The sequence below is a fragment of the Protobothrops mucrosquamatus genome, unplaced genomic scaffold, assembly GCF_001527695.2.
Source record: "Protobothrops mucrosquamatus isolate PMUCROS unplaced genomic scaffold, P.Mucros_1.0 scaffold1051, whole genome shotgun sequence".
NCBI classification, from domain to species: domain Eukaryota; kingdom Metazoa; phylum Chordata; class Lepidosauria; order Squamata; family Viperidae; genus Protobothrops; species Protobothrops mucrosquamatus.
The window spans coordinates 1-18,119 of NW_015387283.1; the positions used below are offsets into that span (position 1 = coordinate 1).

Genomic DNA, 18,119 nt, shown 5'->3' on the forward strand with positions numbered 1-18,119 from the left:
TGAAGGTGTTAGAAGCCAGGTGAGAGTGTATTTGTTCTTTGGCCCAACTTTTGATTTAGTCTACAGGTTTGGGTTTGAAGACTATATTAAATGGTTTCTTGTGAATTAAGAGTAGGGCCTGGATTTGGATTCTGCAAGAAATCCTAAGGAAGTGACCCAGTTCTAGGAGTTTCTGAGATCCTGGCTCATATTAGGTTATCTTGCTTTTATTTTAACAAGAAGAGCAACTCAGTTGTGGCATCCTTCGGTTGGATGGTTCCTTCGTTGATCTGGGAATTAAGATTCCGTTGCTGAAATGATCTGATTTTTATGAGTTGGAGAACATAGAACCAAAGTCTATCTCATGAAAGGAAGAGAGAATGAATCCTGATCCACCAAAATTTTCTTGTAAGGGGAAAGCTTCGACAGGAAATTGTGTAGGTCCCATGTTGGTGGAGCAATTGCCACAATAATTTTCTCTGTGGCAATTCAAGAATGCCACCGAGCAGTAATGGTACAATCTTCAAAGAGGAGATCGCTCTTGAAGTAGAAGCCAACACCCAGCAACTTGACTACTGTAATTAAAAAAAATATGTAAGAGTCGGATCTGGTTGTAAGTTGGGAAATTACCAGAAAATCCTGAAGTTCTAGAATGGACAGAGAAATTGAAAAAAAAAACATATCTCAGAAGCAGGAGCTTCTGTATTACCAAAGAATCCTGCACGAATATGACTGTATTGTCAGTTGGAATTGAGCAATTGAATCTGTTTCAAGGAAGTCGTAATATTTACTTACTACCAACAACATGCTGTAGCAAAACATATTTCGGATCCCAAGAAGGCAGATGCTGTATAATACTAGCATAAAGTAGATAGCACTTCTTAAAAGGATAGTGGTAAATTATTTTTTTTTAGTAACTATTTTCTTTGATTATGTTGCTTCTGATTTGACTCTCTTCTTGGGGGTTATGTATTAATTTACAGAAAGCTGTTGGGCTGGTTATTTTGGTGGCCCCTATGGCTGTGTATGATGAAGATCTCTTGAGGAACCCCTTCTATTTAACCATGCAGAAACGACGGCCTGATCTCTGTAGGAAAGTTGCCGAATTCCATGGAACGGTAAGTAAATTATAACGGCTGCCAGGATTGTCTTCTAGAAGGGCCAAGAGTGAGCATAGGATTCAGCTAGGTTAGTGTTTCTCAACTTTTGCCACTTTAAGATGTGTGAACGTAATAATAATAATAATAATAATAATAATAATAATAATAATAATAATAATAATAGTAGTAATAGTAATAGTAATAGTAATAGTAGTAGTAGTAGTAGTAATAATAATAATAATAATAATAATAATAATAATAATAATAATAATAATAATAATAATAATAATAATAAAGTTGGAAGGGACCTTGGAGGTCATCGAGTCCAACCCCCTGCTCAGGCAGGAAACCCTACACCATTTCGGACAAATGGCTGTCCAGTCTCTTCTTAAAAACTTCCAGTGTTGGAGCATTCACCGCTTCTGNAGGGCTGTTGAACATAGCTTCTACGATGGGAATAATTTGAGAAGTTTTTTTAGCAACTCCCATATGGAGCAACTAAAAGACTCTCAGATTAATTCAGTACAGTATAATCTAACCTGTGTTCAATCTTGGCAGTTTGAAGACGTGTGGACTTCAAGTCCCAGAATTCCCTAGCCTAACTCACCACTCTGGGAGTTGAAGTCCATTACATCTGCAAGATACCAAGGTGGACAAACACAAATCTAATATGCTGATCTTTGGTTGCCATTAAGGTTGATTGATTGATAATCTAAAAATAATTGGTATCTATTCCTTGGTGCTCTTTGTTTAATTCTCCTTGGAGAATGTGCACTCAACCTTTTATTTGTTCCATTTTTGATGAAATTGGAGACAAACCAGTAGGCCCTGCTTGTTTTTCATAGTTAAATAACAGACTTGGAAGGGACCGTAGAGATCTTCTAATCCAACCCTCTGCTCAAGTAGGAAACCCTAGGCCATAGTTTGATTTCTAATACTGTAGTTAGCAAAAATGTGATGGATTTGGGATGTGGTATGTGCAGTAACATCCTGTAATTCTTTTCCTAGATACTGGTACCTTGTAAAGGCAGTCTTTCCAACAGCATCATTTCAGCCTGCCAGTTTGACTCTTACATTCTTAAAACAGCAGACAACAATTTCCACACTTTGAATGGAAAGGTACGGGCAGTGGAAATAATGGGAGGGGGGGGGAGAGGCAGTTCAGACTTGGATCCATAGTTTTTCTGCAGTCTCACCTGTAGAATAAAATGGGCGGCAAACAAATTTGTGATGCTCTAAGACAGTGGTTCTCAACCTGTGGGTCGGGACCCCATTTGGGGTCGATCGACCATTTCACGGGGGTCGCCAAGCAAGGCTGTCCACCATTTTTTTGTCCGCCATTTTTTTTGTCCGCCATTTTTTTCCCCTTTTCCGGTGGGTGCCTTACCTCCCTTGGGCTGGGCCAGCTGGTGGTCGGCCTGCTCCGTCTCTGCTGCTTACCAGCTACGCCTCGGCTGGCGCAGGGGGCGGAACCACGCATGCGCGGCGCTCCCGGGCAGGGAAAGTCCTCGACTTACGACCGGTTGGGTAGTCCTCGACTTACGACCGGTTTAGTCCTCGACTTACGACCGGTTTAGTCCTCGATTTACGACCGGTTGGGGTCGCGGCATTAAAAAGGTTGAGAACCACTGCTCTAAGAAATGCGATAAACTAGCAAGGTTCGATTAAAGGATTTATTGATCTGTTTAGACTGCATTACGCAGACATGTTTATCTGTAAGGATGGTCATTTCCACGGCTGGTGATTTCCAGGGCTAACATATTTAAGCTGTAAAGTTCTGAAGGTCCATGCGATAGTAAAAGAGATTGCGTTTTGGGTATCTTTTGCTGCATTTAGTGGCTACCTGAACGCTTTCAAACCAGGTACGATAGCCATAGTAATTTCAATCTTCTTCACCAAAATCTAATCAGATTTTTTTAGCAGTTATTTATTTCTCTTTCCTCATGAGAGCAATTGATCTTGTGGAGTTTGGCTATTTTTAAATCTTAATTTAATTTTGGACATCTATAGATACTATTTCGGGAATATGGTTGGCGCCTCTGAGCCTGCAGGTCTTATGTTGTTACTGTTTGCTCGGTTACTGAATTCTTCTTTTTCTTTGTCTCTCTTTCCCTATATAGGAAGTCTTTATACAAGGAAATATGATCATTCTTGGGAGTGAATTTAACCAGCGTTGCTCAATACCTGTTCTCTTTGAGGAAACGTTTTATAATGACAGCGAAGAGAGCTTTAACATCCTTTGTATAGCTCATCCGCTGGAAAAAAACGACAATAAAGGTAAAGGTTTTTCTCAGCGTTGACTGCAGATGCTCGATCAGTTCTTAAACGCCTCATCTCTGCACAAATAAACTACTTTTTCAGTCTGGAAAGGAAATCATTAAAAAAAAATAGTGAACCTGCAGGAGCGAAGCTTAAATCCTCTTCACACACTTGTGAGGAACAATTTATCTGCAGCTGGGTTCATCCATTGCACTCGATCATAATATGGCTTCGTTGAAGTTGGCTTGACGTCATGAATGAGCCCAGCCATATTGGTTTCTTAATTTTGTTTGGTGTTGTAGAAGTCCAGCTAATTGTGGCTTAATCAACCAGCTATGTTTAAACAAATCATGACTTTGGATAATGTGTCAACAAGTCACAAAGCGAGCAGAGAGGACTTCTCGGATTCCGGGAAGAAGTTTGTCAATAGAACCATCCTAGTTTCTTAATCCTTCTTTAATATCTGCCTCTATAAATTTCACTGTGTGAATTTGCCTCTGCTTCTTGGAGTAACCAAGGATCTTTCTGTCTTGTTGACAAGTGCCTTCCCATTTCAGAACCATCCTCAACGGCCTCCAACTCTTACTCCTTGAAAAACATGGAAGATGTGAAAGAATTCTTGGGAAGGCATGCAGAAAAATTTGATAAAGCTATTGCATCTTTCCACAGGACTTTCAAGGAGCATGACAGGAAAATCCTGCGACACTATATAGTTAGTATTTCTACTTCCAATGAATTTAATACTTAACTGCACAAGACAAAGGGATTAAAAGCATTCAATTAGCATTTTCCCCAATCTCTTCTATGGGGGAAGGAGGCATGTGAAAATTCTGGCCACGTCATATGCGTGTCACCTAAAATAGGTTGCTTTCTTTGGAAATGAATTAGTCATATGCTGGCTTGTGTAAGTAGAACAATCCTGTAAGACGTTTGTTTGCAAGTCGTTTGAACTGGGGTGCAGCTCTAGGTGTTACCACGATGTTTCATATTTATTTATTTATTAAATTGATATACCATCCACCTCTGAAAAATGTCTGTGGGCAGTTTTTTGAGAGTGCCTCAGATGTATCACTAAATAATGTACGCCAGTGGTTCTCAATCTGTGGTCCTCAGACCCCTGGGAGGGGGGGGGACAATGTCACAGGAGGGTCCACGAAGGTTTGAAGAAATGTTATAATTTAAATCTTGAATTAAGTCTTGATGGTCCGTCGCCATAAAAGGTTTTTAAAGAGGGTCCATGGGGAAGAAAAGATTGAGAACCACTGATGTACACAGTTGCAACATTTTTTTTTATAATTGTCCTATCACTCTGTTTAATTATTCCAATGAGACTTGGCTGGCATTTTTAAATGCTTGAATATTCCTCTCCCCACCCCCCCACCCCTAGTTTTCTCAATGCACTTTGCTTTGATCTTCAGGATTCTGTGAATGCCCTCTACACCAAATGCATCCAGCAGCTATTGAGAGACTCCCACCTTGTAAGTACAGATGTGGGCATGTACAGATGTGGACTGTGTGTGTCTTAGGAAACCTTCAGGTTAATTTTGTTCTCACTCTCTCGAATAATTTAGAGAATGCTTGCAAAACAGGAACTTCAGATGAATCTGATGAAACAAGCGGTGGATGTGAGTATGCTGGGGGGGGGGGAGGGTCCGTAGGATCTTGGTTCTCCTTTGAGTAAACCTTCAGCATCCTTCCTTTGCTTTTTTCTCTCTTGGTACAGATGTATATCCATCACACTCTCTATGATGTCATCTTCAAATACGTGGGGACCATTGAAGCCAGTGAGGTAGGTACCCAGAGGTACCAGGGGCTCCTCCAGTTGCCAAAGTTACTTTGGGAAATACAGGTGTAGTATTCTCCAGGCTGGAATATAAGAATCGTTGCGTCGTTAGGGAGGGTCCTCACTGCACTGAACGGACATTCCTTGCAAAACCCATGTGGGATTTTCGACGCGGCAACTTGGGAGTGAGAACTCTGCATGAGAACTTGGTAAACCAGGGAGGAAAGATCCTAGAATTAAAGGGGTAAATCTGATCTAAAGCATCTTCCTGAACCCTTTAATGGCGCTCTACCTGAAGTCCTAGAACAGTGATGGCAAACCTTTTAGAGATCAAGTGCCCAAACTGCAACCCCAAACCCACTTACGTATTGCCGGGTGCCGGGTGGGTGTGGCCCACTCGGCGGGTACAGCTACAGTGGGCTTGGCAGACTGGATGGGTGTGGCTGCAGTAGTCATGGCAGATTGGGTGGGCATGGCCGGGGTGGGCGTGGCCACCTTGATGTTGCTTATGGGGAGGGACACCTGTGGAAGCCGGACAGGTTGGGGAAGATCCAGGGGATCTCTGGCAGGTGGGATGGTGGGCTCCCCAATGGCGGCTCCAGGCTGGCTGGCCTTAGGCCAGTGATGGTGAACGTTTAGAGACCATGTGTGCTGGGGCGATGGCGCATGCCCACAGAGAGGGCTCCCCGTGCCGCCTCTGGCACGCGTGCCATAGGTTCGCCACCACTGTCCTAGAAGTTAGAGAAGACATGTCCTTATTTATTTTTTATATTTCCTAACTGCCCAACACTTGGAGAGGGGCTCTGGGCAGTGGACAATTTCATTCTTACAAGAAGGCAGTAATATACATTCATGTGCCAAAAGATGCCCATCTACCAGCTTTTCAAGCCATTTTTGAGGAATAGTTTGGTCACTTTTTGCTTGGATGGTGGCATGCCTTCAAAGCAGTTGAGCTGGGCTGCTGTACCTGCTTTGGTGATATTAGTGCAGTTTCCGCTTGAGGCTTTGGATTATGTTAGCTTCTTTTTATCAAAAAAAAATGTAGGTTGAGTGGTAGAGTCACTGGACCTATCCCTATTCAAGGGTACTAGGTTGGTAAATTAAGTTCTGTTAAAAGCCTCTTCTGCCAGGATTTACAGTGATGTCTTCCCTGCTTAGGATGCAGCTTTCAACAAAATCACCCGAAGTTTACAAGACCTGCAGCAGAAAGACCTGGGTATCAAACCTGAGTTCAGGTGAGTTCCCAACTCTTTTTTTAAAAAAGGATTTTCCTAGCACAGTTGAGTTTTGTTTTATTTTCTTCCCGGGAAGAGCGAAAGAATGGACAAACCTGGGAAAACAGAGGCATCTCTTAGGCCAACTTCTTGCTTCTTCAAAGAAAGAATGGAAGGCTTCACGAATTTTTATCAGAGAGTTTCACTGGTTTTAAAAGGACCTCATCATATGACCCAAAGGATGCAATTTGCTATTCCTGCCTTAAATAGATCTTGGCCCAACCTTTCGCTCATGGCAACATTGGGCTGTTTTTCATTTTGGATATATGAACACTGAAACTGTTGTGTAAACAAGCATTTGCTTTTAGTTTCCGGCAGCAAACATCCCACAATGAACAAAGGGCTTGCTTAGCAACTGCCACGTTCACTTAACACCCACTGCAAAAAGGCTGTAGAATTGGGCATGGTCACGTGATGACCCGCTTAATGACCGTCGTGACTTAAGACCACAATTACAGGCTCAATTTGGGTCGTGAAGTCGAGAACTACCTGTATATCTTTTGAGAAGTTATGTCCTTTTATTTTGCGTGCTAAGCCTTTTTTTCTTTCTGACCGCGCCGTCTCCAGTTTCAACATCCCGCGTGCCAAGCGAGAACTGGGGCAGCTGAACAAGTGCACCTCTCCACAACAGAAGCTCCTGTGCTTGCGCAAAGTGGTCCAAATCATCATGCAGTCTCCAAGTCAGAGAGGTGAGTCACTGCGGGGAATGAAGTCACCGTTCCAAGGAGTGGCTTCTCTCTCCTCTTGAAAAGCATCGTCCGTGAGCTTTTAAATCCGGGTCCAGATTGTGCTTTGCGTTGCTTAAATGGAAAACGGAGGACCAAACACAACCTATGCATGGAAGTCACTGTTCACTATAGGGAGACATGCAATGCGAGAGTTGGAATGAAAATTATAATTCACTAGTAGTGGTTGAACCCCTGGACTTTGCGCTCAAGTCCTCTTAATCCTTGGTCTGATGGTGGAGGTTTGAATAGATGGCTGGGGAATTCTGGGAGTTGAAGCCTGCACATTTTCAAATCGCTACGGCCGAGAAACAGTATTTTACAGGGAGTAAAGTACAGTGCAGTAGCTTCACGGGAGAACGAAGTTCTTGAATCAAGCCATTTCAAAACTGCTACAAAGTATTATTAGATTGGTCATAAATGTATCGTTTTATTTAGATTTGGCATTGTCGATCTATAGTTTTAGGACACTTTCTAGCATATTTCTAAAATGCCTAAATAGAACGATTGAGACATTCTTTCTAAATAGGCTGCATTTTTTTTCTCCTCTCTTTGCCCTTCAGTGAACATGGAGACCATGTGTGCCGATGATCTTCTTTCTGTGTTGCTCTATCTCCTCGTGAAAACAGAAATTCCTAATTGGTATGTAGCCTGCTTTCCCTGTTTCAAAGAATCCTATAAAGGAGAATATTTCTAGCTCAGGGTTGAAATGAGGTGCGCTCTGAGTGTGCTTGTTGTCTTGCAGACATTTCATTGCCCAAACTAGGCAACACCATCAGTGCTCTGGTGAAACATCATTAGAGAATCCTCCTTGAACAGGACATTATAACCACACTACCTAAAGTCATACTCTCACTGAGCCTCAGAGCTCAAGTATTGCAGTATGTTCCACGTGAGGCTTCTGAAAGCCACTCAGATCCTTCAAATGGTCCAGAAATGAGGGGTCATTGATGCTCTCTAAGCTTGATGGTTTTCTTGCAGACATTTCATTACTGAAACTAGGTAGCATCATCAGTGCTAGATGATGGTGATGATGATGATGATGATGTAGCACTGATGATCTTAAGGTCATCCATCCCAAGGATAACAATAATAATATTTTAACAGCAGCAGCATCTAAAAATGCCAGTATCTTCTGAATACTCAACAGTACACATACGTTTTTTTGCTGCGTTCGGGCATCAGCAATTCCTCCAGCTCAAACATTATGTATTTTTGGTCACAGAGTTTTGAAATGTGTATAGGATGTTATGAAAGAGACCTTGATTATTATTCGGCGTGATGTGCGGATAGAAATGAAACATCTGCTGCTTAACTGCTGTATTTCCATGGATTACATGGATTATGTGCATTAGAAATATACTCAGGTTCTTGGATGTCAGTTATAACTTAAAGCTGATTTTTAATTCTTTGTGTCTTGACTGTCAAAATCGAGGATTAAAAGCTCACACATTTTTGTACATGTGCACCACACAATACTCTGCGGTACCTCTTCAGAGTTTTGGTACTAAATGCATTGTGGCGAGTTTTATAGCAGGGTGATACTAGACAAAAATAAAGCTCAATAGCTAAACATAATTGGAGCATATTTTCTTTAACTGCAGCATAGATTATATAATCAAAATATGCAGAAATGTTGTAAGTGCTTGAATCCTGGTTTGGTTTTTCCTGGCTAGGCAAACTCTGTTACTGTACCATTTCATATTCTGGTTAATCTGGGTGCAAAAGTTTGGTCTCAAAGATTGAAGTACATCCCAAATTTTGATGATAGATAAGATAAAACTTAAGGTTGCCATTTTGGATTCCTGCATTCTGACTGAGTTCACATACTCCATTAAGCCATAGCGTGGTTTGCTTTTTTTGTATGTGACAGTGTTCTGAAAATCCACCTGCTTATGGTTGAGACCCGTAATATACAGGTTAGAGCAGGGGTCCTCAAACTTGGCCACTTTAAGACTTGTGGACTTCAACTCCCAGAATTCCCCAGCCAGCATGGGGAATTAAAGTGGCCAAGTTTGAGGACCCCTGGGTTAGAGCATTGGATGAGCCCATTGGGTTAACTCAACTATTCAGTAAAAAATGGTGAAAGGCTTATCAAATTTGAACACAGCCATAGTGTGGTTTGGTTTTGACCTCGTATGTTGTACAAACTCAGTTGTTAGGGCTAGTAAATATAACTTAGCAAAATGTGCAAGTCCAGCCAGTAGGACTGATTTAAGAACATCGTGACTTTGTGCCCTTGGTGAACCTACCTTTAATTTCTCCTGGATCACCATGATAATCAGGAGGACTTTATGAAACTGAAATAAGAACTGTCTGGTTTCTTGCAAAGAGTAAGCTCAGAACTTATCCGAGTTGAAATATTTGTTCATAATAGAAGACTCGAGCAGAATTAAAAAACAAGAAGGTCTTTTTAATGGATCGAAATAGGGTCCCCAGTTGCGCAAATTGTTTGTTTTTTTTTGGCTTCCTGACAATTGCTTATGTAGTTTTATTTCCTGTCTAGGATGGCCAACCTGAGCTACATCAAAAACTTCCGATTTTGCAGCTCAGCAAAGGATGAACTGGGATACTGCTTGACCTCAGTTGAGGCTGCAATAGAATATATCCGTCAAGGAAATCTTTCTGACAGGACACCGGTAAGTCCCTGTAATGCTGTATATCCTATCCCAGCCTGACAATCTCTCTAACAGTGTCCCCTTTCTGTAGGTCTGCAGGATTCTAGCCATGTTGTCAAAGGAGCCCAGAGAGCTAGCTCTCAAATGTATTTCATTTGTCAAAGCGGGTCATTATCCTGTGTAGGCCGCTCAAGCATTTTAGTAACTGAAGCCTTAGGCTGGCAAACTATAAAGGCTTGAGGTAAAATAAACCCCGTCTTTGATCTTGTGCTTGCAAAGAGCATGAAGGACAAACCCAGACTGGAAATTCTACGTTGGGGGAAATATCCTTGCGTAAATGTGGCTTTGCTGTTCCCTTCATCTCACTTGTAGATGTAGGCTTTTGTGTACTTAACACAAATCAGGTCCTGAGGCAGGAGCCTGTTTTTATTATTTTTGCCCGGCATTCCAATACAGGTGGTCCTCGACTTAACAATCACAAGTGAGCCCAAAACAGTTACCATATTACAATTTTAAAAACAGAAGTAAAAGTGGTGTCGTATCTTTGCAATAATTGTGCAAGCGCTGCTGTTATGTCGTCATTAGACTCAGCTGGTCAAGGGAAGGTAGAAGAAGGACGAAAAGCAAAGGCCTTCCCAAAAGCGATAAGCCTTTCAAAAATCTTTCGATGCTATTCGTTAAGTCAGCTTTGCTACGCTTTATCACCTTTCTTGTCATTTTTGTTAAGCGAGTCGCTGCGGTTGATGAGTTAGTAACCCGGTGGTTAAGCGAATCCGGCATCCCCCATTGACTTTGCTTGTCAGAAGGTCGCAAAAGAGGATCACGGGACACCCTTCCCCGGGACACTGCGATTCTCTTCAAAATATGCCAGCTGCCAAGTGTCCAAATTTTGATCACGTGACCATGGGGCTCTTGCGACGGTCCTAAGTGTGAAAAACGGTCACAAGTCACTTTTTTCCGGGCCGTTGTTAACTTCAAATTGACACTAAACAAGTGGCTGTAAGTCGAGGATTACCTATAGATGGGGCCAAGACAGAATAGGTTTTTATTGAATATATGGAATCAGACTTAATTTGAGATGTGCTGGGATGGTAATCTGGCATGCATTTAATAAATCTGTCTCCTCCGGTGACACCAAAAATCAGCCTGTCTCAACAGTTCACGGAGGGCCTTTCAGAGATGGATTATTTCAAAGTACCATTGATTTAGGATTACCTTAGTCCTTTTTTAGAGTTTAAAACAGTCACCTTTAGGTTTCAGCTTTCTGAGCCCCTAGCAGCCAGATCATTTAGAGCCATGCTGATGCATTAAGTGGAATATATTTGAACAGCTTTACATTCCGGGCTGAGTGAGTGAGAGTGAAGCGCTAAATCCAACAACCTTCATATGTCAAAACATACAGCCAAATTACAGTGGATTTTCTGCCAGCAATAAATTGTTTGGCTTGTGCAAAGTGTTGTCACATGTCACTAAAAGCATAGCAGATATTGTAGAGATAGTTTAGAAAGCACTAATACTTTGAAGGCCCTCTGGAGATAATTTTAAAAAGCTGGTGGATAGGGAACTTAAGGTCTTTTCTGCAACGAATATAGGAATAGCTGGCAGATTTTAACCATAGTAATGATTCATTTTTAACGTCAAAGCGCTGCTAGATGGCTTTGTTACTGTAGGCCGCCCTGCCTTTTCGTTCAGTTTATGCCATCTAATAAAAATCTAGCCGCTTCCGTTGCTCTCTGCATTTAACTTGAAAGTTGGGTGCAGAGTGATAAAGCATCAACAGTTATACCCTGAAAATGCCAAGGACCTCTTTCACAGCGGTTGAAGGCACAGTGAAGCTTTATTTATTTATTTGTTTGTTCAATTTCTATGGCTGCCCGTGTCAATCAACAACTCTGGGTGGCCATAGTTTCCCCCTGATTGGGCTTTAATTCACCGGCCAGTATTCCTTTTGTGACTGGAAATATTCTTACAGCCGTAAAATCATGATCTCCTCTTCCTTTTCTGTAATTGAATAAAACACATGTCTTAAAATCATGTGGAGGCTTAAGGCACATTTCAGTATCACTGAAATGTCCACCACAGGTGGGCTGTGGACCTGGCCACTGTTAGAATATGGCTTATGTCTTGTCCCTGAACTGGTATGACGCCCCTTCCCCCCCAAATCAGTTAGCATGGTACCCTTTCTAATTTAGAATGCCTGTTTTACCTAATCACCCTGGATGCAGAATGCTAGATAATGTAGCATTCTGGAGTTTAAGGTAGTGTTGAATTTTCCATGACATTGAAGCAAAAGGTCTTTTAAGACCCTCTTCCGTGGTCCAAAATACATAGGTTGGAAGCTGTAGTTGGTCAATTTTTGGAGAGCCACAGTTACCTTATTTCTGCTTTAGACTAAATAGAGTTGCTACAAAGTTGTTGACAAGAGAAACTTCCAAAACCTTAGGTTCTCCTGATCTGAATCGAAGCTGGACGAGGTGGACGGTGGTTCCTGAATCAAAGCTGCACCTGTGAGCCATCTGCAAAGAATGGAACTTGGGGGGGGGGAAGGTTAATGGCTTGGTTTGGATCACTTGATGTTTGAAGGCCTTGGGGGCTCTTTTCTGGAAAAGGTTTCACTCCTCTTCTTCACTTTAAATCACTTGGGCTAGGCTTTCACTTCGCTTCTTGATGGGTTATCTTCTCAAGCAATCTTGGGCCACTTGTCTTTTCCTTTCTAAAATGACAGAAGTTGGTCCACAACTGTTGCTTGTTAAATCTCGAAGCCATATTAAATTAAAAAAAAGAAAAGAAAAAAAGGAAGATGATGTGTGGAATAGAATTAAATGGTTGCACTTTTTTTAATATTTTGCCTGCCGCTAGTTTGATGATTGTTCATAACTTGTTACTCTGCTAACGTCTGAAGAAGTTGAAGGCAAAAAATGTGTTGAGATGATGAAGTTGTTTGCTGCCTTCTGTAAAATAAAATACATTGACAAATTGGAGAATCGCGTGCCGTTTTTTTAAAAAGTAAAATGAGTCAGTAAAAGATGCCCTGCTTCCCGGTACTTGTTTAAATTTTTTTCTTGGTACTTTTGCCTAAATGCAGCTGTCTACCCCTCAGTTTTTAAAACTTCTTATTTCAGATGTTAGAACATGGAGGGCAGATCAGGAATGGTTGTATGTATGTTTCTTTTGGATTTGCAGTGTATCAATTCCATGAGTTTCATGCTTCAACCTCTTTGGCTTAACCTGCATTTAAATCCCCAATGCCGTGCTTACATGATGGATTTAGTCAGGGAAACTGAACTGCAGCTTACTCAACCTATTTGCTATATGGCTTAGGAAATAAGGAAACTGATTGATAAGATGTAAGTTGGGAGCTTGGGGTGCTGACTATTCTCCTTTACTGATTGAAAATAAGCTATCTTTTGAGGAGTCAAAATCATTTAGCAAAGTATATATCTCAATCTGAACTGGATTGGGGTGGGGTGGTATAAGAAAAGGGAATAAGTAATATTATTTATCAACTAGAATTGATCTAAGCTGACTTGCTAATGTTGCTTCATTACCAACTGGACTGCAATCAGTCTTGATACAGGCTGCAATTCTTTCTGAGATTTGAGAGGGAAAAAAAAGGATAGGAATATAATCTCCTGGGTTATAAAATGTAAAAACTGCCTTCTCCAGCCGAGCATTCACCAAAGATGTCGGGACTTCTGCTCTGCCTGGGCTGTGCTGTCAAGATCTGTTGAGAGTTAACGACACACCTAAAAGGGCCAAGTTTCTCATCCTTGACTCCTGTGTTTTGTTGACCTTCTACCCAAGGATTTCTGGAATGGCTACCTGAAATACCCAGAGGGCACCAGGTTGCCTGTTCCAATGTGAAACGTGGGGTGGGAAGTCTTCAGCAGATGAGATCACCATCTGTAGCATGGGTGTCAAACTCGCCATGTCACGTGACGTGTTGTGACTTTTTTTGCATTGCTGGAGCTGGGGTGGGCTTGGCCTCTGTATGATGCACCTGGCCTGTGGGCCGGCAGTTTGACACCCCTGATCTATAGCAATACTGGTTAGTTGACCTCATGTGCGGAGCACAATAATTTTATCTGTGTTTAGCTTAATGCAGATCAAATCAAGCCTGCCTTATAGACAAGCATATTAGCTTAGAATATATACGAACGCTGTCATCAGAGCATGGCCGATTATAAAACATGTTGAGCCTTGAATCACAGTGGTCAAATTCATATTTTATGGTAACTACAAATGATGGTTTGCAAACCACAATAAGTTCACACGTGAAGTACCAATCTAGAACTCAAAGGTATCCCAGCTTTGCGTGATGTATCTTCTCTCTAGAGACTTCCACTCTCTAATTATTGTTAACAGTTCTCTTTCTGTTACCTGTTCAACATGTCACTTCACAGTTGGCCCTCTACATTTTACCTTCCTGGGAGATAATTACTCAGCCGAAAATCACCTTTATAATAAAATAAGCAGCAGTAGACAAGGGCATTAAAAATCTATTAGCAGTAGTAATTTAGTAAGAAAGTTAGAACGGCATTAAAAAAAATGATTTATAACCGGTCCTCACACAACTATCACAGCATCCCTGTCAGCATATGATAAAAATTTAGGGCCTTTTGCAACCTTCCCAGAGAGCTTCCAATGTGCAGAGTCAATGGAGGAAGCTAAATTAACAACTGCAATGATTTGCTTAGCAACTACGGCAAAAAAAAAACAAAACAAAGTGGGTGCAAAATTGGCTGCGACTTATTTTAACCACCCTAGAAATTCTGGTTCCAATTGTGGTTGTAGCCATAGCACTAGCACTTAGACTTATATACCGCTTCTTAGTGCTTTAGAGCCCTCTCTAAGTGGTTTAGAGAGTCCGCATCTTGCCCCCAACAATCTGGGTCCTCATTTTACCAACCTTGGAAGGATGGAAGGCTGTCAACCTTGAACTACTGGCAGGATTAGCCTGCAATACTGCTTTCTAACCACTGCGCCACCACGGCTCCTTGTAAGTCAAGGATTACCTGTATCAATGTTTGCATTCTGTAAAAAATAGTGTGAATGCAGCTGATTAAAAACTTCATTGCAAGAAGACTGTTAAATAAGAAAATTTAATTATAATTCCTGTCTGAGAATGGTTAATGTCGATGCAACTCTGATCTTTGGCCACAAATAAATCCATACTGATACAAAATTAGAAATAGGGCCGTCTTCATGCAAGGAGAACTGTGTTTCATCAGACTGGCTCTTAAGTGATGCTCTGCCATGTGCAGATTATGCTCAAACGTTTAATATTATAAAACTGGAGACAATGCGGGGTAATGGTTAAGGAGTTGGACAACAAGCAGGAGGCCCTGATTTACAGCAATCTACTGCAGAAGAATACTTGTCATCCTTAGGCTATCACACACACCTTGCCGAGTTGCATTGTAAGATAAAAAGGACCCCTTATGGATGCCACTTTGAGCTCCTCTAAAAGAGGCAGGATATACATCTAATCAGTAACATAGTTGGTAAAAGTACATTACGTTTTCTTGGATGACATTGTGATTTTCTGTTCGGTGGGTGATTTTATTTTTCTTAATGCTCACTTTTTTTTTTTTTAGGATTCTACCTATATGTAAGGTTTTGGTTGAAAGTTGGAATTCACTCTATTCATTCATTAAATTGAAACTGAAAATCCACCCTTCGCTGCTAGAAAAATCGGTAGTGTCCAATTTTGAGAGTTGGGCTTTAAAATGGAATTCACCCATTTAAATGGATCTGACGTCTGCTAAACCAGTGGGGAAAAAAGAGGGCTACAAATACCTGTTTTCTGTTAAATGTTTCTCCTTGCTAATAGCTTCCCTCTCTCCCTTTTCCTTTTGTAGGCATCTGAAGGATTTAGTGAAAAGCTGTTCTTAAGACAAAGAATGAACCTTCTCTCTCAACTGTCTACCACCCCTATAGACTGCTTGTTTAAGGTTTGGATTGCATAGCTGTTGGATTAGCACAGCAAGAATTAGCAAAATATTATGCTTTCCCTTGCAACCCGTTGGAGGACTGTCTCCACTGCTATTTGTAGACTGAAATTGGGTGTTTTGGAATTGATAAAAGAACAGCGCTTATCTTTCCTGTGCCATTTTTATTGGCTTTTTAAATTATAATTATGGACGCTTTAATCAGAGTAGCATCGGCATTGGTGGAATATGGCTTGAATTGTATTTATTTTCTAAGCAGTGCCTGCGGTGATTTCTCCTTCCACTTAATCATCTATCACTGGAGAGATGATGCCAGGAGGAAAGCTTTCCTAGGAGTGATCTCTTTGGGCACATTCCTAAAATTCCTTCTTCAGTTAAATATTTAAACTTTAATGCGTTGAGAGTTTGTTTGGAGCAGGTTATGGCTTTGCTGGCACAGAGAAGCTGCTGAATCAGTTTGATGTTATCCTTTTTTTTATTGCTGTTGAAGTTGTATGTACGATTTTTAAATTTAATTTTTTTTAAAAAAAATATCCACTTCTTTGGGAATGCTTGCAAATGGAGAGATGACTCCACACTTCAATCCACATTTTCAAATAAATTTATACGATCTTAAGAAAGGGTATGGTTAACCCGTTCTGCGATAGTAAAAGATGTTTTTATCACAAATAACAGAATAACAGAGTTGGAAGGGACTTTGGAGGTCTTCTAGTCCAACCCCCTACTCAAGCAGGAGACTATACCATTGCAGACAAATGACTGTCCAGTTTCTTCTTAAAAGCTTCCGATATCCAAATAATCAGTATTGTTTGGACTTCACTCCTGTCTTGTTAAATGGTGTAATTCTTACATTTTTAAAAGAGCTTATGGAAATGTATCCTGGACAGCTAAGTTTGTAATCTCACACCTGCCTTTTCCTACCTGTTTTTTCCCCAGGTGTATTGGAACCACTGTTCCAATAGGACGTAATATAGCAATTGGAGAAAATTGTTTATACCTATTCATTGAGATTAAGACATAGTGTTCTTGGCAGGACTTGAATAGACACCCATTCATGTTTACCGTTTAACAGTTACAGAGATGTCACAGTGGGCATGCAGTCTAGAACTGGAATTGTTAGAGAGATGGTAGACAATAAACCAGTGACTTGTGAGGGAAACACACCGGCTCTTCTACCAATTGCTGTGATGTGAGAACTGACCTTGAGTCCTTCTTATGATTCTCAAAGGTCTTTCTTCTCCTGTGGTGTCTTTCTTCTTTGTTTGGGTTTTGAACCTGCCCAGATGTGTCTCTCTCACATTCTTCTTTGCAGCACGTGGCTTCGGGCAACCAAGAAGAAGTAGAACGCTTGTTGAGCCAAGGAGACAGCGACAAGGATGCTTTGAAAAACATGTGCCATCCGCTCTGCTTCTGTGACAAATGTGAGAAGCTAGTTTCTGGGTAAGAGTCACATTTTTCTCCAGGGGTTATCCCCAGTGATTCAGAAAGAAAGTTAAGACATTTGTTTCTGTCTTCAGTGGCTTAATTTAGATTTAATACCAGATTATGGTCTGCATGTGCATAAGGATTGTTCAGGCACTCATTCAGTCGTCTTCCCAAGGCTGAGTAAGATAGGCCAGTATTATTGTTTGTCGCACAGTCAGCTATAGTAGATGTTCAAACGGGATTAGGTGTTTTTAATCTACCAGTCTAGTCCTTCCCAAGGGCAGATGTGGATGTTTGATGCTGTTAGAGATATCGGTCGCAGGATGTAAGCTGTTCCAAGTAAAGCTGCCTTTTGCAATTGATGGATGGTGAATTTGTCAATGCTGATGGTGACGCCATTATTTTTAGGACGAAGGGATTGAAGCGGACAGAAGAGTTGCTAGCACGCTCAGAGGATGGCAGAATTGTAGCCTTACAACCACCGTGTCCCAATAGGGTCCATATTATAGTACTTCTTGTGGACAGAAAAAGCTGTGAGGATATTAAAATACTTGTGTTCTACTTCAGTTTGATCCTGTCTTTTATTATTGCTTTAAGGAAGCTGAATGATCCTTCGATTGTTACACCATTTTCTAGAGATGATCAGGGATTTACTCCACTCCATGTAGCTGCTATTTATGGTGAGCGCTGCAAATTTTTTTTTCATTTTTCAAATGTTGTAACATAGCCTTTTTCTGATACAATCACAAATCCTTTAGCTCTGTTAGTTGGGTGTTCTGAAAGTTTCAAACTCTTTAGGGCAAAGAAGCCAACAGAGTCTAATCTCGGTGTTTTTCTTTACGCTGTTTGAAAAATTATTACTTGGTCTTTTTTGATGTTTAGTTTTAATACTGTTATATGTTTGGTTTTGCTTTATGTTTGGTTAGCTGCCCAGAGTTATTTTGTTGAGATGGGCAACCATATACATTTGCAAAATAAAGCAAGAGAAGAAAAAAGTAGGATTAC

The 18,119-nt window shown here is 41.0% G+C and overlaps 1 protein-coding gene across 1 annotated transcript in view; it reads left to right on the plus strand.

Moving 5' to 3' along the window:
- Positions 1–972: 972 nt before the first annotated feature.
- Positions 973–18,119, plus strand: part of ANKRD27 (ankyrin repeat domain 27) — a 36,727-nt gene continuing 19,580 nt past the window's right edge. Inside the window, exons 1-14 of the mRNA XM_015820069.1 lie at positions 973–1,097; positions 2,088–2,198; positions 3,200–3,356; positions 3,896–4,050; positions 4,757–4,816; positions 4,910–4,963; positions 5,062–5,127; positions 6,280–6,356; positions 6,963–7,084; positions 7,684–7,762; positions 9,627–9,759; positions 15,600–15,692; positions 17,002–17,129; positions 17,712–17,794. Of these exons, the coding sequence (XP_015675555.1) occupies positions 996–1,097; positions 2,088–2,198; positions 3,200–3,356; positions 3,896–4,050; positions 4,757–4,816; positions 4,910–4,963; positions 5,062–5,127; positions 6,280–6,356; positions 6,963–7,084; positions 7,684–7,762; positions 9,627–9,759; positions 15,600–15,692; positions 17,002–17,129; positions 17,712–17,794 (1,420 nt within the window). The 5' untranslated portion in view covers positions 973–995. The remainder of the gene's footprint in view (positions 1,098–2,087; positions 2,199–3,199; positions 3,357–3,895; positions 4,051–4,756; positions 4,817–4,909; positions 4,964–5,061; positions 5,128–6,279; positions 6,357–6,962; positions 7,085–7,683; positions 7,763–9,626; positions 9,760–15,599; positions 15,693–17,001; positions 17,130–17,711; positions 17,795–18,119) is intronic.